The sequence below is a fragment of the Salvelinus sp. IW2-2015 genome, linkage group LG8 (assembly GCF_002910315.2).
Source record: "Salvelinus sp. IW2-2015 linkage group LG8, ASM291031v2, whole genome shotgun sequence".
Classification (NCBI taxonomy): Eukaryota; Metazoa; Chordata; class Actinopteri; order Salmoniformes; family Salmonidae; genus Salvelinus; species Salvelinus sp. IW2-2015.
In genome coordinates, this window is record NC_036848.1 from 46,369,432 (window position 1) to 46,386,531 (window position 17,100).

The following is a 17,100-nucleotide window of genomic DNA, read 5'->3' on the forward strand; positions in this document are numbered from 1 at the left end:
TCCCCTCTCTTTCTCTCTCTCTCTGTCTCTCTCTATCCTCTCTTCTCCCTATCTCTCCCCATCTCTCCTCCCTTTCTCATCTCCTGTCTGTTTCCTCTCCCCTGTCTCTGGCCCCTCTTCAGTGAGATGGAAAATCTCTCTCTCATGTTTTAAGCATCAGGGCTTGGTGGTGCTGGTGGATGGGAAACAAGAATCCTCATGAATGTAATTTCCTCTCTCTCTCGTTCTTGTATTCCCCTCCCCTCCCCCTTTCTTTTCCATCCCTGTCTGTTAGCTACCAAAAGGGTCATTTAAAAGGCCCAGTGGTTTTCTGCCTCACCCTTTATTAGTCTCATGTACTTTCCTTCAGACAGATTATGATATAGGTGTATGATTGAAGACAGGGGTTAGACTAGGACAGTTCAGACAGATTATGATTGAAGACAGGGGTTAGACTAGGACAGTTCAGACAGATTATGATTGAAGGCACAGGGGGTTGACTAGGACAGTTTCAGACAATTATGATTGAGACAGGGGTTTAGACTAGGACAGTTCAGACAGTTATGATTGAAGACAGGGGTTAGACTAGGACAGTTCAGACAGATTATGATTGAAGACAGGGGTTAGACTAGGACAGTTCAGACAGATTATGATTGAAGACAGGGGTTAGACAGGACAGTTCAGACAGATTATGATTGAAGACAGGGGTTAGACTAGGCAGTATCAGACAGATTATGATTGAAGACAGGGTTAGACTAGGACAGTTCAGACAGTTATGATTGAAGACAGGGTTAGACTAGGACTTCAGACATTATGTTGAACAGGGGTTAGACTAGGACAGTTCAGACAGATTATGATTGAAGACAGGGGTTAGACTGGACAGTTCAGACAGATTATGATTGAAGACAGGGTTAGACTAGGACAGTTTCAGACAGATTATGATTGAAGACAGGGGTTGACTAGGACAGTTCAGACAGATTATGATTGAAGACAGGGGTTAGACTAGGACATTCAGACAGATTATGATTGAGACAGGGGTTAGACTAGGACAGTTCAGACAGATTATGATTGAAGACAGGGGTTAGATCGGACAGTTCAGACAGATTATGATTGAAGACAGGGTTAGACTAGGACAGTCAGACAGATTATGATTGAGACAGGGGTTAGACTAGGACAGTTCAGACAGATTATGATTGAAGACAGGGGTTAGACTAGGACAGCAGACAGATTATGATTGAAGACAGGGGTTAGACTAGGACATTCAGACAGATTATGATTAGACAGGGGTAGACTAGGACAGTTCAGACAGATTATGATTGAAGACAGGGGTTAGACTAGGACAGTTCAGACAGATTATGATGAAGACAGGGTTAGACTAGGGACAGTTCAGACAGATTATGATTGAGACAGGGGTTAGACTAGGACAGTTCAGACAGTTATGATTGAAGCAGGGGTAGACTGGACAGTCAGACAGATTATGATTGAGACAGGGGTTAGCTAGGCAGTTCAGACAGTTATTGATTGAAGACAGGGGTTAGACTAGGACAGTCAGACAGATTATGATTGAAGACAGGGGTTAGACTAGGACAGTCAGACAGATTATGTTGAAGACAGGGGTTGACTAGGACAGTTCAGCAGATTATGATATAGGTGTATGATTGAAGACAGGGGTTAGACTAGGACAGTTCAGACAGATTATGATATTAGGTGTGATGTTGAAGACGGGGTAGACTAGGACAGTTCAGACAGATTATGATTGAAGACAGGGGTTAGACTCGGACAGTTCAGACAGATTATGATTGAAGACAGGGGTTAGACTAGGACAGTTCAGACAGATTTGATTGAAGACAGGGGTTAGACTAGGACAGTTCAGACAGATTATGATTGAAGACAGGGGTTAGACTAGGACAGTTCAGGCAGATTATGATTGAAGACAGGGGTTAGACTAGGACAGTTCAGACAGATTATGATTGAAAGACAGGGGGTTAGACTAGGACAGTTCAGGCAGATTATGATTGAAGACAGGGGTTAGACTAGGACAGTTCAGGCAGATTATGATTGAAGACAGGGGTTAGACTAGGACAGTTCAGACAGATTATGATTGAAGACAGGGGTTATGACTAGGACAGTTCAGACAGATTATGATTGAAGACAGGGATTAGACTAGGACAGTTCAGATATAATTGTCAGCAGTGTTTCCGATGGAATATGTACATTTGGAACCGGGTTGGTTACATTTCGTTGGCTGAAGACTGCATCCCTGTTGGATACACTGCTGCCGTATGAGTGACGGCATGTTTCCATGGAGACAGAGGGAACGTGTCACGCACTTTGTGCGCTACCCGTGGGAATGCGCCTCACAGGTGTGTTTGGCACACACACAACACCACACACACACACACACACCACAACACACACACACACAACACACACACACACACACACACACACACACACACACACACACACACACACACACACACACACACACACACACCTGTTCCACATCTATTAGCTCATGTAACTCTTAGACGTCTGTATAATGTAATCTCATGGATGGTCATTGGTCAGTCCTTGTTTTGTAGCTCAGCTGTTACCTAAATGTGACAGGGTGGGCGATTTGTTGTTGATTAAATCTCAGATTGCCTCTTTAACATGATGTATTCTACTCGGGCCGACCGAGATGGCCGCCTCGCTTCGGTTCCTAGGAATATGCAGTATTTGTTTTTTTATGTGTTATTCCTTACATTGGTACCCCAGGTAATCTTAGGTTTCATTACATACAGTCGGGAGGAACTACTGAATATAAGAGCAACGTCAACTCACCATCGTTACAACCAGGAATATGACTTTCCCAAAGCGGAACCAGTGTTTTGCCTTCCACCCATACAATGGATCTGATCCCAGCCGGCGACCTAAGGGACGCCGTAAAAGGTGCAAACGAGGCGGTCTCCTGTCAGGCTTCGGAGACGGGCACATCGCGCTCCACTCCCTAGCATACTACTCGCAATGTCCAGTCTCTTGACAATAAGGTTGATGAATCCGAGCAAGGGTAACATTTCAGAGAGACATCAGAGATTGTAACGTTCTCTGCTTCCGGAAACATGGCTCACTCAAGAGACGCTAACGGAGTCGGGCAGCCAGCTGGTTTCTTCACGCATCGCGCCGACAGAAACAACATCTTTCTGGTAAGAAGAGGGGCGGGGTGTATGCCTTATGATTACGAGACGTGGTGTGATCATAACAACATACAGGAACTCGAGTCATTCTGTTCACCTGATTCGAATTCCTCACAATCAAATGTCGCATTATCTACCAAGGGAATTCTCTTCGATTATAATCACAGCCGTATATATTCCCCCAAGCAGACACATCGATGGCCCTGAACGAACTTTATCTGACTCTTTGTAACTGGAAACCACAACAACCTGAGGCTGCATTCATCGTAGCTGGGGTTTTAACAAGGCTAATCTGAAAACAAAACTCCCTAAATTCTATCAGCATATCGATTGTGCTACCAGGGCTCGTAAACCTTGGATCATTGTTATACTAACTTCGCGACGCATATAGGCCCTCCCCCGCCCTCCTTTCGAAAAGCTGACCACGACTCCATTTTGTTGCTTCCAGCCTACAAACAGAAACTAAAACAAACAAAACAACTGGACAGAGGAATACCTATGTGAGAATGCAGTTCATCGACTACAGCTCAGCATTTAACACCATAGCCCTCCAAACTCGTCATCAAGCTCGAGACCCTGGGTCTCGACCCGCCCTGTGCAACCTCAGGAGGCTGAAGAAATTCGGCTTGTCACCAAAAGCACTCACAAACTTCTACAGATGCACAATCGAGAGCATCCTGTCGGGCTGTATCACGCCTGTACGGCAACTGCTCCGCCCACAACCGTAAGGCTCTCCAGAGGGTAGTGAGGTCTGCACAACGCATCACCGGGGGCAAACTACCTGCCTCCAGGACACCTACACCACCCGATGTCACAGGAAGGCATAAAGATCATCAAGGACAACAACCACCCAAGCCACTGCCTGTTCACCCCGCTATCATCCAGAAGGCGAGGTCAGTACAGGTGCATCAAAGCAGGGACCGAGAGACTGAAAAACAGCTTCTATCTCAAGGCCATCAGACTGTTTAACAGCCACCACTAACATTTAGTGGCCGCTGCAACATACTGACTCAATTCCAGCCACTTTAATAATGGGAATTGATGGAAATTATGTAAAAATGTACCACTAGCCACTTTAAACAATGCCACTTATATATGTTTACATACCCTACATTACTCATCTCATATGTATATGTATATACTGTACTCTATATCATCTACTGCATCTTGCCATCCTTATGATAACATGTTCACTAGCCACTTTAAACTATGCCACTTTATGTTTACATACCCTACATTACTCATCTCATATGTATATAGTTACTCTATACCATCTACTGCATCTTGCCTATGCCGTTCTGTACCATCACTCATTCATATACTTTATGTACATATTCTTTATCCTTTACACTTGTGTGTGTATAAGGTAGTAGTTGTGGAATTGTTAGGTTAGATTACTTGTTGGTTATTACTGCATTGTCGGAACTAGAAGCACAAGCATTTCGCTACACTCGCATTAACATCTGCTAACCATGTGTATGTGACAAATCAAATTTGATTTGATTWGATTTTTGTATCTGTTGTTTGCACGCTTGGTGGTTTATGGTGATCTGTTCTGATTGTGATAATGAGTGTAGGCCTAACTGTCCACTGTTGTGACTGAGGCAGGGGACAGACGACACAGGAGAAGTAGGGATGTGCATCTTTCCCTTTCAAGACAATTCAATATGTATCTAGATACATGGGCTCCGATACGATACAGGAACGATACATTTTAGTTCGAGGCGATTCTGTTTGATGCGATACGATTTGATGCATTAACATTTGTTTTATAAACACATTCATTTTCCATTCTAAATAAAAAAAATATAGAGCTGATTAGATGAATATATAGCACAACTTTGGTTTTCGCCTTATCTCAAAATCAAATGGTTTTGACCGTTTGGATGTTTTTAGTGGTCGTTTCTTCTTCTGTTTTGGCCATGCAGTGAACCTCCAAATCCTAATATTGAGTTTGTCAGGGCATGGACTCTACAAGGTGTCCAAAGCGTCCCACAGGCATGCTGGCCCATGTTGACTCCAATGCTTCCCACAGTTGTCAAGTTGACTGGATGTCCTTTGGGAGGTGATCCATTCTTGATACACAGGGGAAACTGTTGCGTGTGAAAAACCCAGTAGTGTTGCAGTTCTTGACACAAACCGGTGCACCTGGCACCTACTACCATACCCCGTTCAAAGGCACTTAAATATTATTTTTTCCCGTTCACCTTCTGAAGTCTCAACCGTCTCAATTGTATAAAAGGCTTAAAAATACGTATTTAAAACGACCAAAACTGTTGCTGATGGTGAACCTGAACAATCAAAATCAAATCTATTGCCAGGCCCTTTCAGCAGGTAGGCTATAGCCAGATGAGAGTTGTGTCTCTGGTAGCTTACTTTTATTCTGGTAAAACACCATTTTCAACAGCGCATAGATTYCAATAACCTATTAGTCAAGGGATTCATCCACTCTTTCTCCATCCCACCATCTATTTTTCTCCCTCCCTATCTATCTCCCCTTCTCTCATTTTCTCTCCATCTCTCCCTCTCCTCCAGCCTCCCTCTCTCCTCCTCTCCTCCTTAATTGTTTATATGCATTATCATTAACCAAGTACACAGCATTGGGTCCAGGTGACAGACCTGTATTTTGAAAGCTGAGCCTTCCTTAGCCAGAGGAAGGTAAGCAATTTAAGCCCTGTGCTGAGCCCTAATCTTGGGTTGTCAAAAGGAGCCCAGCCATTCTCCCTATGCTAATCAATCAATGACGCCCTGCACCTGTTCATCTGTTCAGCTTAGCAGCCAGGCCCCAGCTCTGATATATCTATTAACTTACTGTCAGGGGCCGGGCAGAGGTCTGAGGCCTCCGCGCGCCCAGCGCAGCTAGATGAGATTCCTCCAGCCCTGGCATTTGAAGGCAGATAAGTAAGCTATCAGAACAGCGGATAAATAGCAGAATAAAGATTTGGCGCTGCCCCTGAGAGTGAGGCGACAATGCAGCCGTGGCGAGCCAGATAGCCTCCCTCATTATCCTGCCACACGCCCCTAATCCAAAAAGTTGTTTACCGAGAGAGGAGGCAAGTGTTATCTGCGACCGCCACAGTGTTTTCTGTGTGTGTGTGGTGGAGTTTTTTTGGGGGGGGTTAAAAAAATGCCCTCATGTGCGCAGTTGGGCGAGACCAATGTTTTTTTTACCCTGTCAGAGGTGTCTTCCCTTTTGTAGGGGGGTGTGTGTGGTGTGTGTGGTTGTGTGTGTTGTTGTGTGTGTGTGTGTGTGTGTGTGTGTGTGTGTGGTGTGTGTGTGTGTGTGTGTGTGTGTGTGTGTGTGTGTGTGTGTGTGTTGTGTTGGTGTTGTGGTGTGTGTGTGTGGTACTGTAAATCATTGAAATTACCATATTCCAATGTAAAATAGAGGATGACTGTTTCTCTGTCTCTCTGTCTCCCATGTTGTCTTCAGTCAGAGCAGACAAAGAGCTCCTGGCTCTGCAGACAGAACGGAGATCTCTGGGGATGATCACAGGTTTACTGCTTATGGATGTGTGTATAGTATAGGATCGTATGGATGTGTATAGTATAGGATCGTATGGATGTGTGTATAGTATAGATCTTATGGATGTGTGTATAGATCTTATGGATGTTGTATAGTTGGATCGTATGGATGTGTGATAGTATAGGATCGTATGGATGTGTGTATAGGATCTTATGGATGTGTGTATAGTATGGATCTTATGGATGTGTGTATAGTATAGGATGTATGGATGTGTGTATAGTATAGGATCGTATGGATGTGTGTATAGTATAGGATCGTATGGATGTGTGTATGTATAGGATCTTATGGATGTGTGTATAGTATAGGATCTTATGGATGTGTGTATAGTATAGGATCTATGATGTCTATGTGGTCTATGGAGTGTGTATAGTATAGGATCTTTGGATGTGTGTATAGTATTGATAGGATCTTATGGATGTGTGTATAGTATAGGATCTTATGGATGTGTGTATAGTTCTATGGAGTGTGTATAGTTCTTTGGATGGTGTATAGTATAGGATCTTGGCTGGTTTTATATTTGGATGTTTTATTACGATTGTAAAATTATGTTAATGTTGGTTTGTCTACACTCCTTTTATCTGTTCCTCCCTCTGGCCCAGTCCAAACTAGACAGACCCCCCCCCCCCCCCCCACTCACACACTCTCCACCCTTGTAACTCTTCCACCCCCCGTACTGCAGAATCCTGAGGAGCAGTAAACTAGAGGTGTGAGGGACAGATTGCCAGTGATCATGCCGAAATGCGCTCTTATCCGTTATTGGATCTGAAATGGAGGAGGCTTAGAATGATCTGAGTCCTCAGTTAATGTGGAGATCATCTGGAGAAGCTCCGCCGGGCTGGACTGGGTTGGCCGGATGGTTGCTGGCTGCTACAGTTACCGACGGCGTCTGGGACTGATAACTGAGGGTGTGAGGTGGGGTGTATGCTCTACCCCTCTCATTGATGTCTTTTCCTCCTCCTCCTTCCTCCTCCTCCTCCTCCTCCTCTCCTCCCGCTCCCTCCTCTCCTCCTCCTCCTCCTCCTCCTCCTCCTTCTTCTCCTCTCCTTCCCTTCCTCCTCTCACTCCTCCCTTTCCTCCTCCTCCTCCTCTCCCTGGGGCCACACTAATATGCCCCATGCTGTGCACTGGCAGGGTTCTACAGTGCGACCATTGTACTCACGTATGCACCTAAACATTTTTCTTTGCGACCTGGAATTTGTATTTAGGAGCACCAGTGCACCTAGAAAATGAAAGATTCTAGCTTGAAATGTTTTTCATTGTGCTCCTTCATTTCTTTGTGTGTGCCTACATTGTTCAACTTAGACGCCCGCTCCTTGTTAAAAAGATCAGCGTAGAGGTCTGACTGGGGGAGCTTGGACAGAGACAGAAGTAAAGTCTTCTAGAATCTGAACCGCCTGCAGCTTCATAGCAGTGAGATGGATCATCATTCCTTTACCCCCAGTGCATAGGGTTAATCATTTCCACTGATGTAAAGCAGCCCATTCTTCTGAGACAAGGGAGCCGGCTAGATTGTAGGACACTGGATAGGTGGGCAGTGTAAGCAATTAATATGTCTGAAACTCCACCTAACTTATCAGAGGAGCTCAGAAGTAGACGCTACGTGCCTATAGGGGCTGGGGATCATGTGATTAGTGTCGGCCACTCCCGTTGGATTAGCCCGGTGCTGCGCACCATAGTTTGTGAGGTCACAAGTTCACCCAAGTCTTACCTCTACCCCCCTGTACACCCTGCTCTGTCCATGTCTGGTAGTGTGGCTTCAATTGGATCTATGGGGATTTTCCAAGTACTAGTGGACAGTAAGAGGATCCCATTACACATTCAGAGGAAAGCTGTCTTGATGCTCGGGGAATCTATCTGTTGGCACATCCTTAGTTGGGTAAAATACATGGCTCTGGTGTCATCTGAATGTATGGATATGGTTAGAATGGCTAGTTGCCATGGCTAGCTGGTACAGTGTCCACTTTACCATTTGTAGACGGGTTAGCCTGTGTGGTAATTGTCTAATAAATAAAATGTGAACAATTATACTGCTTACTAAGCCCAGGCCTACTGACAGAAAGCTGGTCTAGTCCTCAGAACGCCTGTGTGAGAGTGTGTCTACCTTCACCTCTGTTTAAGATGTCCTAGTCTTCTCTAGGTCGTTTGTGTAACACACCTACATCAGGCGTGACAATGAGTCCTGTGCCTCTCTATACACTTCAGTAGATGTTGGGTCTAGGCTGTATCCTGACCACAGGGCGGTGGACGAGTCCTGTGCCTCTCTATATATTCAGTAAGTGTTTGGGTCTAGGCTGTATCCTGACCACGGGCGGGTGGACCGATTCCTGGCCTCTCTATAACACTTCGTAGATTTTGGGTCTAGGCTGTTCCTGACCACAGGGCGGTGGACCGAGTCCTGTGCTCTCTATACACTTCAGTCGATGTTGGGTCTAGGCTGATATCCTGACCACAGGGCGGTGGATGAGTCCTGTGCCTCTCTATACACTTCAGTAGATGTTGGGTCTAGGCTGTTCCTGGACACGGCGGTGGACGAGCTGATCTTCCCTGGAACTCTCTTGCCACAGCTAATAGGCTAAGTCTAGTAATCGCTGTAATTCAGTGATGATCTGCAGTGGGACTGCTGTGAATGAGGTCCTCATTATGCTTCAGGTCCCTAATGCATCTTAAAGCAGCATTGGGTCATTTAATGCTACAAATAAAGAGAGACGTGTTGTGGAGGGGGTATTTGGGGGCAACGTGGTGGGGTAGAGTTTATCCTGCCTACAGGCCAAGCCAAGGCAGACCAAACAACCCCTGCCAGCTCCTTTTTCTCATCTGGTAATTTGAAGGTGAGAAATGATTTCATTATCCTCGGGAAGAGAGTAATCTGGTTTCGCCTCATGATCCGCTCATTTCCCCCGAGTGCATCTCGACCTGGAAAACACATGCGCAAACTCACATGCACACGTGCACACACACACACACACACACACACACCCACACCACACACACACACACACAACACACACACACACCACAACACACACACACACAACACACACAACACACACACACAGCACAACACACACACACACTAGGGGAGTCTGTGTTCTCTCAAGGATAGGCTAACAACTCTCCCTCTACCTATCTCCCAACGGCTGTTAGTGTTATTGGAGTGAAGGATCAGTCATCAGATTCCCCATATGCTTTATTAATGTCTCAATCATAGCTTTTCTACTTGGTTCGCTCACATCACACCATACTGTCCAACCACACACCCATACGTCCACCACACACACCATACGGTCAACCACACACACCAGCACTGTCCCCAACCACAACACACACACACTGTCCAACCCACACACCCAACTGTCAACCACACCACACACACAAACACACAACTGTCCACACAACACAGCCACACTGGTCAACCACACACAACACTGTCCAACACCACACACCCATACTGTCCAACCAACACACCACACTGTCCAACCACCACACCATACTGTCAACACACACCAATCGTCCAACCACACACATACTGTCAACCACACACACCATACTGTCCATCCAAAACACATACTGTCCACCCCACACACACACTACGCACACCCATACTCGTCCAACACCACACACACACTGTCCAACACACACACCACACTGTCCAAACACACACACACACTGTCCAACACACACACCTACACGTCCAACCAACACACCAACTGTCCAACACACACACACCACACTGTCCACGCACCACCCCCACATAGCTGTCCAACACACAACACACACCATACTGTGCAACCACACACACCACACTGTCCAACCACAGAACCAAACTGTCCCAAACACACACACCACTGTCAACCACAACCACGCTGTCCACCACACACCTACTGTCAACAACACAGCCACGCTGTCCACCCCATTCAGGAGCCAACTGTTAGTCAAACACTGTAACTTCATCATGGACCTTGAAATCTTCTATAGAGTGACAGACTACCAGAGAAAACATTTAAAATACCATACGCTGCTTCAGGTTGGCCTCTTACGCTTTTAAAGTGGCGTGGTACAGGCGCCTGGTAAAATTGTGTAGCGTCTCTGGCTGTCAACGGTTCATCAGGAGACAAGCAGAGTGATTTGCGGGGTGAGGAGTGAGCAGGCTGTTTTTTAATAGGAGAGGAATATTTGGACGTTTTATCAATAGGCATTATTAAATCTCGTTGGTTGAGCTAATCTTTGGGCGCCGGTGGCAGGGAGAGAACGAGCTGTGTCGGCCCTGAGAGTGGAGAGAGGCTGCCTGTAAGCGCTTATTATATCGACTGCCTTTTCTCCCCTCTCTCTCACTCTCTTCTCTCTCTCTCTCTCTCTCTCTCTCTCTTCTCCTCTCTCTCTCTCTCTGTTGTCTCTCTGTTCTCTTCGAGAACACATTCTCTCTCTGCTACTCTCGTCTGCAAGATGAACACACACACACACGCACACACGCACACACACACACACACACCACACACACACCACACACACAACACAACACCACACACACACACACACACACACACCACACACACACCACACACACAACACACACACCACACAACGAGTCAACCAGAGCTGAGCAGAGCCTCAGCCTTCCAATCAAAGCCAGCTTGCTAAGGCTGAAATTTTATTCAAATGAGTGTTTACTTCTTTCACTGAAGGAAGTGTGTGTCTGTCTCCTTCTCTCTCTCCTCTGTGTGTGTGTGTGTGTGTGTGTGTGTGTGTGTGTGTGTGTGTGTGTGTGTGTGTGTGTTGTGTGTGTGTGTGTGTGTGTGTGTGTGTGTGTGTGTGTGTGGTGTGTTGGTGTGTGTGTGTGTGTGTGTGTGAGACAATAGCAGCTTCATGGCACTTTCTGTACCTAACAGAAGGAGCAGGCTGGTAGTGGGTGATAAGCCAGGCAGACCGGCTCGCTCCTGGTGATTATCGCCCACCGGACCCCCTCTCTCCACACACACATTTGCCCAGCTTACAAGTCTAAGGAGCCATAGTGAGGAGGGGGGAGACAGATAGACAGGGGATGCTTGTATCACAGGCAAGGTGGCAGCTCTGTGGAAGGCTTTCAGAAAACACCACACACGCACACACACACTAGGTCTACACCGTGAGGAGAGGAGACAGGCTTTATTATGTGTTGCTGTAGTTGAAACAGACGGATGGGTGTAAGGATGCTCCACGTTGAGGAGTTCTCTGGTGTAGATATAGAGGTTGTTAGTTTGGTTGTGTTGGCTAGTTGACCCCTGGTTGGAAGTTTTGAAATGGACATGTACATGGTTATGTACGGTAAACATTCAAATGATTGAGTTCCGTACCTGTGGGTTTGATGGTGGTGGTGGACTGAGAGTGAATCGATAATGCCAGTCAATGGTTGTATGTCTTCATGTTGTCCTCTGTTGTTTTTCCCAGGTGTATGGCCCTCTGAGGAGGTGATGGCCCACTACTGCCTCAAGAAACGCCACATGTTCAGGTGAGTGGTTCTGGTCTGGTCCCTGACCTCTGTCTCCCCCCTCTGTCCCTGCCAGGCAGGCATTACAATGTAGAATAGATTGTGGGCTCTGGCTCCTGCACTGCGTTAGGCTGCTGCGGCAGAGAGTTGAAAGGTGTGTGGGATGTTTGATTTGCACTCAAGGCAGTACACGACCCTTTGATTTCCTGTTTTTACATTCAAGAGGCAGGAGGAGAGGAAGAGAGGGATATTGATCAGGGCGCTGTGCTGAAGGTCAGCTAGGCCGCAACACTCAGGGAGGGAAAACCAGGGTGCCCCTGGCTGTGTGTGTTTTTTGTGTGTGCATGAGATAGAGTTGTGTGTTTGTCAGCCAGATTGTCACTCTCTTTCTATCTCCCTGTTATCAGCCACTCAGCAAGAAAGAACGAGGGGAGGAGGATAAAATAAGAAAAGACTGGACCAAATAGCTACCTGTCACCGCCTCCTCAGCCCACTGTAGCTCATAACAGCAGCACTGGACAGCACACTGGTTTTTAATGGACCTTCTTTACTCCAATTACTGCCTTGGTTGTGGATATTGTGTCGAGGGAGAGAGGGATTCTGTACAGTAACTGTGTGTGGGTGGCAGTAATTGTAAAGAAGTGCATGTGTGTATGTAAGGAAGTGCATCTAATTGATGGTATTGTCTGTGTCAGTGTGTGACTCTGGTGTGTGTATCCAGTACACAATGTCAGCAGCACCATGGGGAACCCAACACCCATCATTACCTTAATGTCCCTGCTGCAATACAACTCCTATTTCCACCAGGAGATAAAGGCGCAACAATGTCCCTGCTGCAATACAACTCCTATTTCCACCAGGAGATAAAGGCACAACAATGTCCCTGCTAACAGCCTCAATTCTGTCTCTTATACACATCTAGATGTGTATAAGAGACAGCATCATTACCTTAATGTCCCTGCTGCAATACAACTCCTATTTCCACCAGGAGATAAAGGCGCAACAATGTCCCTGCTGCAATACAACTCCTATTTCCACCAGGAGATAAAGGCACAACAATGTCCCTGCTGCAATACAACTCCTATTTCCACCAGGAGATAAAGGCACAACAATGTCACTGTCAACAGCCTCAATTCGTCGGGGCATGGGCTCTACAAGGTGTCGAAAGCGTTCCACAGGGATGCTGGCCCATGTTGACTCCAATGCTTCCCACAGTTGTGTCAAGTTGGCTGGATGTCCTTTGGATGGTGGACCATTCTTGATACACACGGGAAATTGTTGAGCGTGAAAAACCCAGCAGCATTGCAGTTCTTGACACACTCAGACCGGTGCGCCTGGCACCTAGTACTGTACCCCGTTCAAAGGCACTTACATATTTTATCATGCCCATTCACCCTCTGAATGACACATACACAATCCATGTCTCAATTGTATCAAGGATCAAAAATCCTTCTTTAACCGGTCTCCTCCCCTTCATACACTGATTGAAGTGGATTTAACAGGTGACATCAATAAGAGATCATGGTTTTCACCTGGTCAGTCTATGTCCTGGAAAGAGCATAATGTTTTGTACACTCAGTATAAATGTACAGTATCTCTCTCTCTCTCCTAGGGGTGCGGTGTGTGAGTTGGGAGGAGGGATGACCTGTCTTGCAGGGCTCATGGTAAGTGACATTTCTCCCACACACATTCAACCATACTATCCATATGTCACATTTCTGCACAACCGTGTCTGCTCTCTCACTAATCAAGTGGACCCCTTGTGAATCCATACACACACACACACTCGCACACACACACTCACACACTCCTACTGTTACGTGTAATTCCGTGCTGTGAATCCGTGTGTGTGTGCAGGGGGAGCAGAGCAGAGAGCCCTAGGCCTGCCCCTTGTGCTGACAGGTTGAGGGATTGTTAGCCGAGGTCTTAAGAGCCCCTCCACATCGACAGGCTTTAGCGTGTCATCGATCCGCCACCGTCTTCAGAAGACCAGCCTGCCTTTATCTCCCTGGAGTCAATATCCCGTGTTGTGACATTGCAGGCTGCTGCTAGAGACCTTCCCTCACACCTCTCCCCTCCTCCCTCCTTTCTTCCCAACCTCATTCCTTACCTCCTTCCCTCCTCCTCTTCTTGCCCATTGGCTTCCTGTATCTTTTTTCCTCTCCTCCATATCCCCCGCCCTCCTCCTAATCAGTTCCTACTTCCTCCATCCACACCTCCTCTCTCCCCCTTCTCCTTTCTACTCCTTCATCCCTCTCTCTCTTCCATCATCTTCTCTCTCCATCCATATGCGTCCTTTGCATCTCATCCTCTCCCTTTCATTCTCCCCTCTCTCTCTCTCTCCTCTCTTTCTTTCTCCCTGTCCCTCTCTCTGTGTAGTTCCCTGTAGGCGGTCTGCCTCGGCAGGGTTTCCAGAGTGAGTAGAGTCCTGCTCTTCTCTTCTGCATGGCTGGCCTGGCCCTGTTCGGCCTGGGGCTCCTTCTCCCCGTCTGGCCAGCTGGTGGGACAGGGCTTGCTGTCCCCTTACACCCCACAGGGAGAGAGGGGGAGGGAGCGAGCAGCCCACTAGGGCGAGAGGGAGGAAAGGAGGGAGGAAGAGGGGTGAGGGAATGTTCATGGCTCTCTGTATCTTCTGGTGCTGAATTGGAGTGGAGGTGTGTGTGTTTTGGGGAGGGGGTGGGGGTGACTGACATCTGATGGTCTTGTCAGTGTGTCATAGAGCATTTGACAACATTGATCTTATATGAATGTGCCACACACACACACACACACACACACACCAATGATAAAAAAAGGGAAGAAAAAAGGGTGCAAACACAGAAAAGACGGGTTGTAAAGAAGCTGAAGCGTGCAGCAGCACAAAGCACTCCATCGTCTGCGGTGCAAAGTTATATGAAGGGCATCTGGCAGGCCGAGAGCAGAGAGCAGAGTGACAGCGCGCGTGATGGCTCRGCCTGATAAACACAAACCGCCAAATGAAAGGCTCTCTGCTCGCCATCATCCCCTGTCACAATGCAATTACTGAACAGACTGATAGCAAGATAGAGGCCCACAGCTAACGGGAATGATAAAAGTATTGACTGATTTGATTGAATGATTAAAATAATGCAGACATAAAATGGAGGGAAAAAAGGATGACTGAGAAAAGGAGGGAGGGGAGGGAGGGAGAGAAAAAGGGAAGATGGAGAGAGGGAAGGAGAGGGAGCTGTTGAGAATGAGGCTTTGTAGATGAGGCGATGCTTCTGTCTTGTGTGTTTGGAGAGGGAGGGGGAGTGACTAACTCTCTCTAGGGGTCTTTTGCTTTTATTTTGGGTTCTTGTCCTCTTTTTGTCTCATCTTTCACTCTCTGATTTCTCTCTCTCTCTTTTCAGATTGCCATTTGTGCTGACGTGAAGGAAGTTCTGTTATCAGATGGGAACGAGAAGGCTATTCAGAGTATCCTCCTCTCTCTCACTCCATCAGAGACCCAAACACAGCACTCAGCCCTGGGTCATTAGCAACCCCATAGAGACACTGTGTGTGCGTGAGCGTTTGTGGGCATGTTGGTTGTCTGTATATGTGTGTGTGTTTTTTTTACAAGGTCAGAGAATATTACAGTTGTCTGAGAATGTGAGGGAATGTGCATTTTCACAAAGACACACTCGGCACTCTGGTGCCCAATATCACTTAGAATCCAGCAAAATGTCCCTTCCATACCATTTCAATCCATCCTTCTACAGTTGTGTTATATGAGTGATTGAAAGTGGTCGGTAAGACCTTGCCCCATTTGAGTGAAATAATTGCATACTATCTCAAAGTATCTCCAAATGCATGTCTTTTCAACTCCCTCTCAGGGCCAAAGCCACAATGCTAGATGACTGAGCATTTAATTTAATTCAATTAAATTAAATTCAATAAAGTGGCATTCCATACAAGATTGTCACAAAGATATTTCTAATGTTTTGGATCTTCCTGAAATGAAATCCATAGAAAGGCCATTGGTGGAAGGATGCTTGGCATACCTTCGAAATCTGTATCCAAAATAGTTATTGGGAAAGAACTAATTAAAGTTGAGAAATGTGTGACATTTTAGTCTTACCCAGGCCTCCTTTAAGACACTACAATGATGGATGACTCTGATGCTAGAAAGCCATTCTAGGTGTCATTTAAATCAGTACAGTGTGCTCTGAAATTTGAGTAGTCTTCAAATATAAATGTAAATATCATAAAATTACCCTTTTTTMATATATATATATTGTTATATGTAACATATACTCTACAAGAACATCACATTTCCAGAGTGGGCTCTGTGCTGCATTTGAAGTTTTGTTACATTTTTTGATGGGATCAGATCCAGGTAGGAGTTGTTGGGGTATTGTTGTTGAGCAACTGGACTGCTTCAGTGATTAATGTGACTTTCCTTCTGTTTGTCTTGCTTGGGGCAACGGAACGGCCTACCCAGAGGTAATGGGTCTCGTGCCCCTTCACCTGTACCCACACTGCCAGCTCCCTGCTCTCTCACTGGTTTGAACTGCCAGCTCGCTGCTCTCTCATTGGTTTGCACTGCTAGCTCCTTGCATTCTCATTGGTTAGCGCTGTCTACCCACCCTCCCCAGCCCTCTCTTCTCCATTGTACCAGCACGATAAAGAGAAATCTGTGGCTTTTACAAAAGCAGGAAACCTACACACACTAAGCTTGGACAAAATACATGGTTCAGATTTAGCTGAAGAACTGCTCACCACAATGAGACGTCATTGAATATCATGGAGGCAGTAACAATAGTATCGCTGGGCCTCTGATGTTGGAAACGTACACAATTCAGCGTTGACTGCAGCTTTGTTTAAAGAGAAAAGAAAGAAGGTGGCAGGAAAGGCAGCCACAGAGATGGACAATCAGCTGTGTTGCCCAATAGGCCACTTTCACAACATTCACAGGCTTTTTCCTGAGAGACTATTTTTGTGTAGTCGTTCTC

At 46.4% G+C, this 17,100-nt stretch overlaps 1 protein-coding gene across 1 annotated transcript in view; it reads left to right on the top strand.

The window, feature by feature from the left end:
• Positions 1–17,100, top strand: part of camkmt (calmodulin-lysine N-methyltransferase) — a 178,649-nt gene that overhangs the window by 108,086 nt on the left and 53,463 nt on the right. The window contains exons 4-6 of the mRNA XM_070444963.1: positions 12,109–12,169; positions 13,761–13,812; positions 15,520–15,583. Coding sequence (XP_070301064.1) covers positions 12,109–12,169; positions 13,761–13,812; positions 15,520–15,583 — 177 coding nt within the window. The remainder of the gene's footprint in view (positions 1–12,108; positions 12,170–13,760; positions 13,813–15,519; positions 15,584–17,100) is intronic.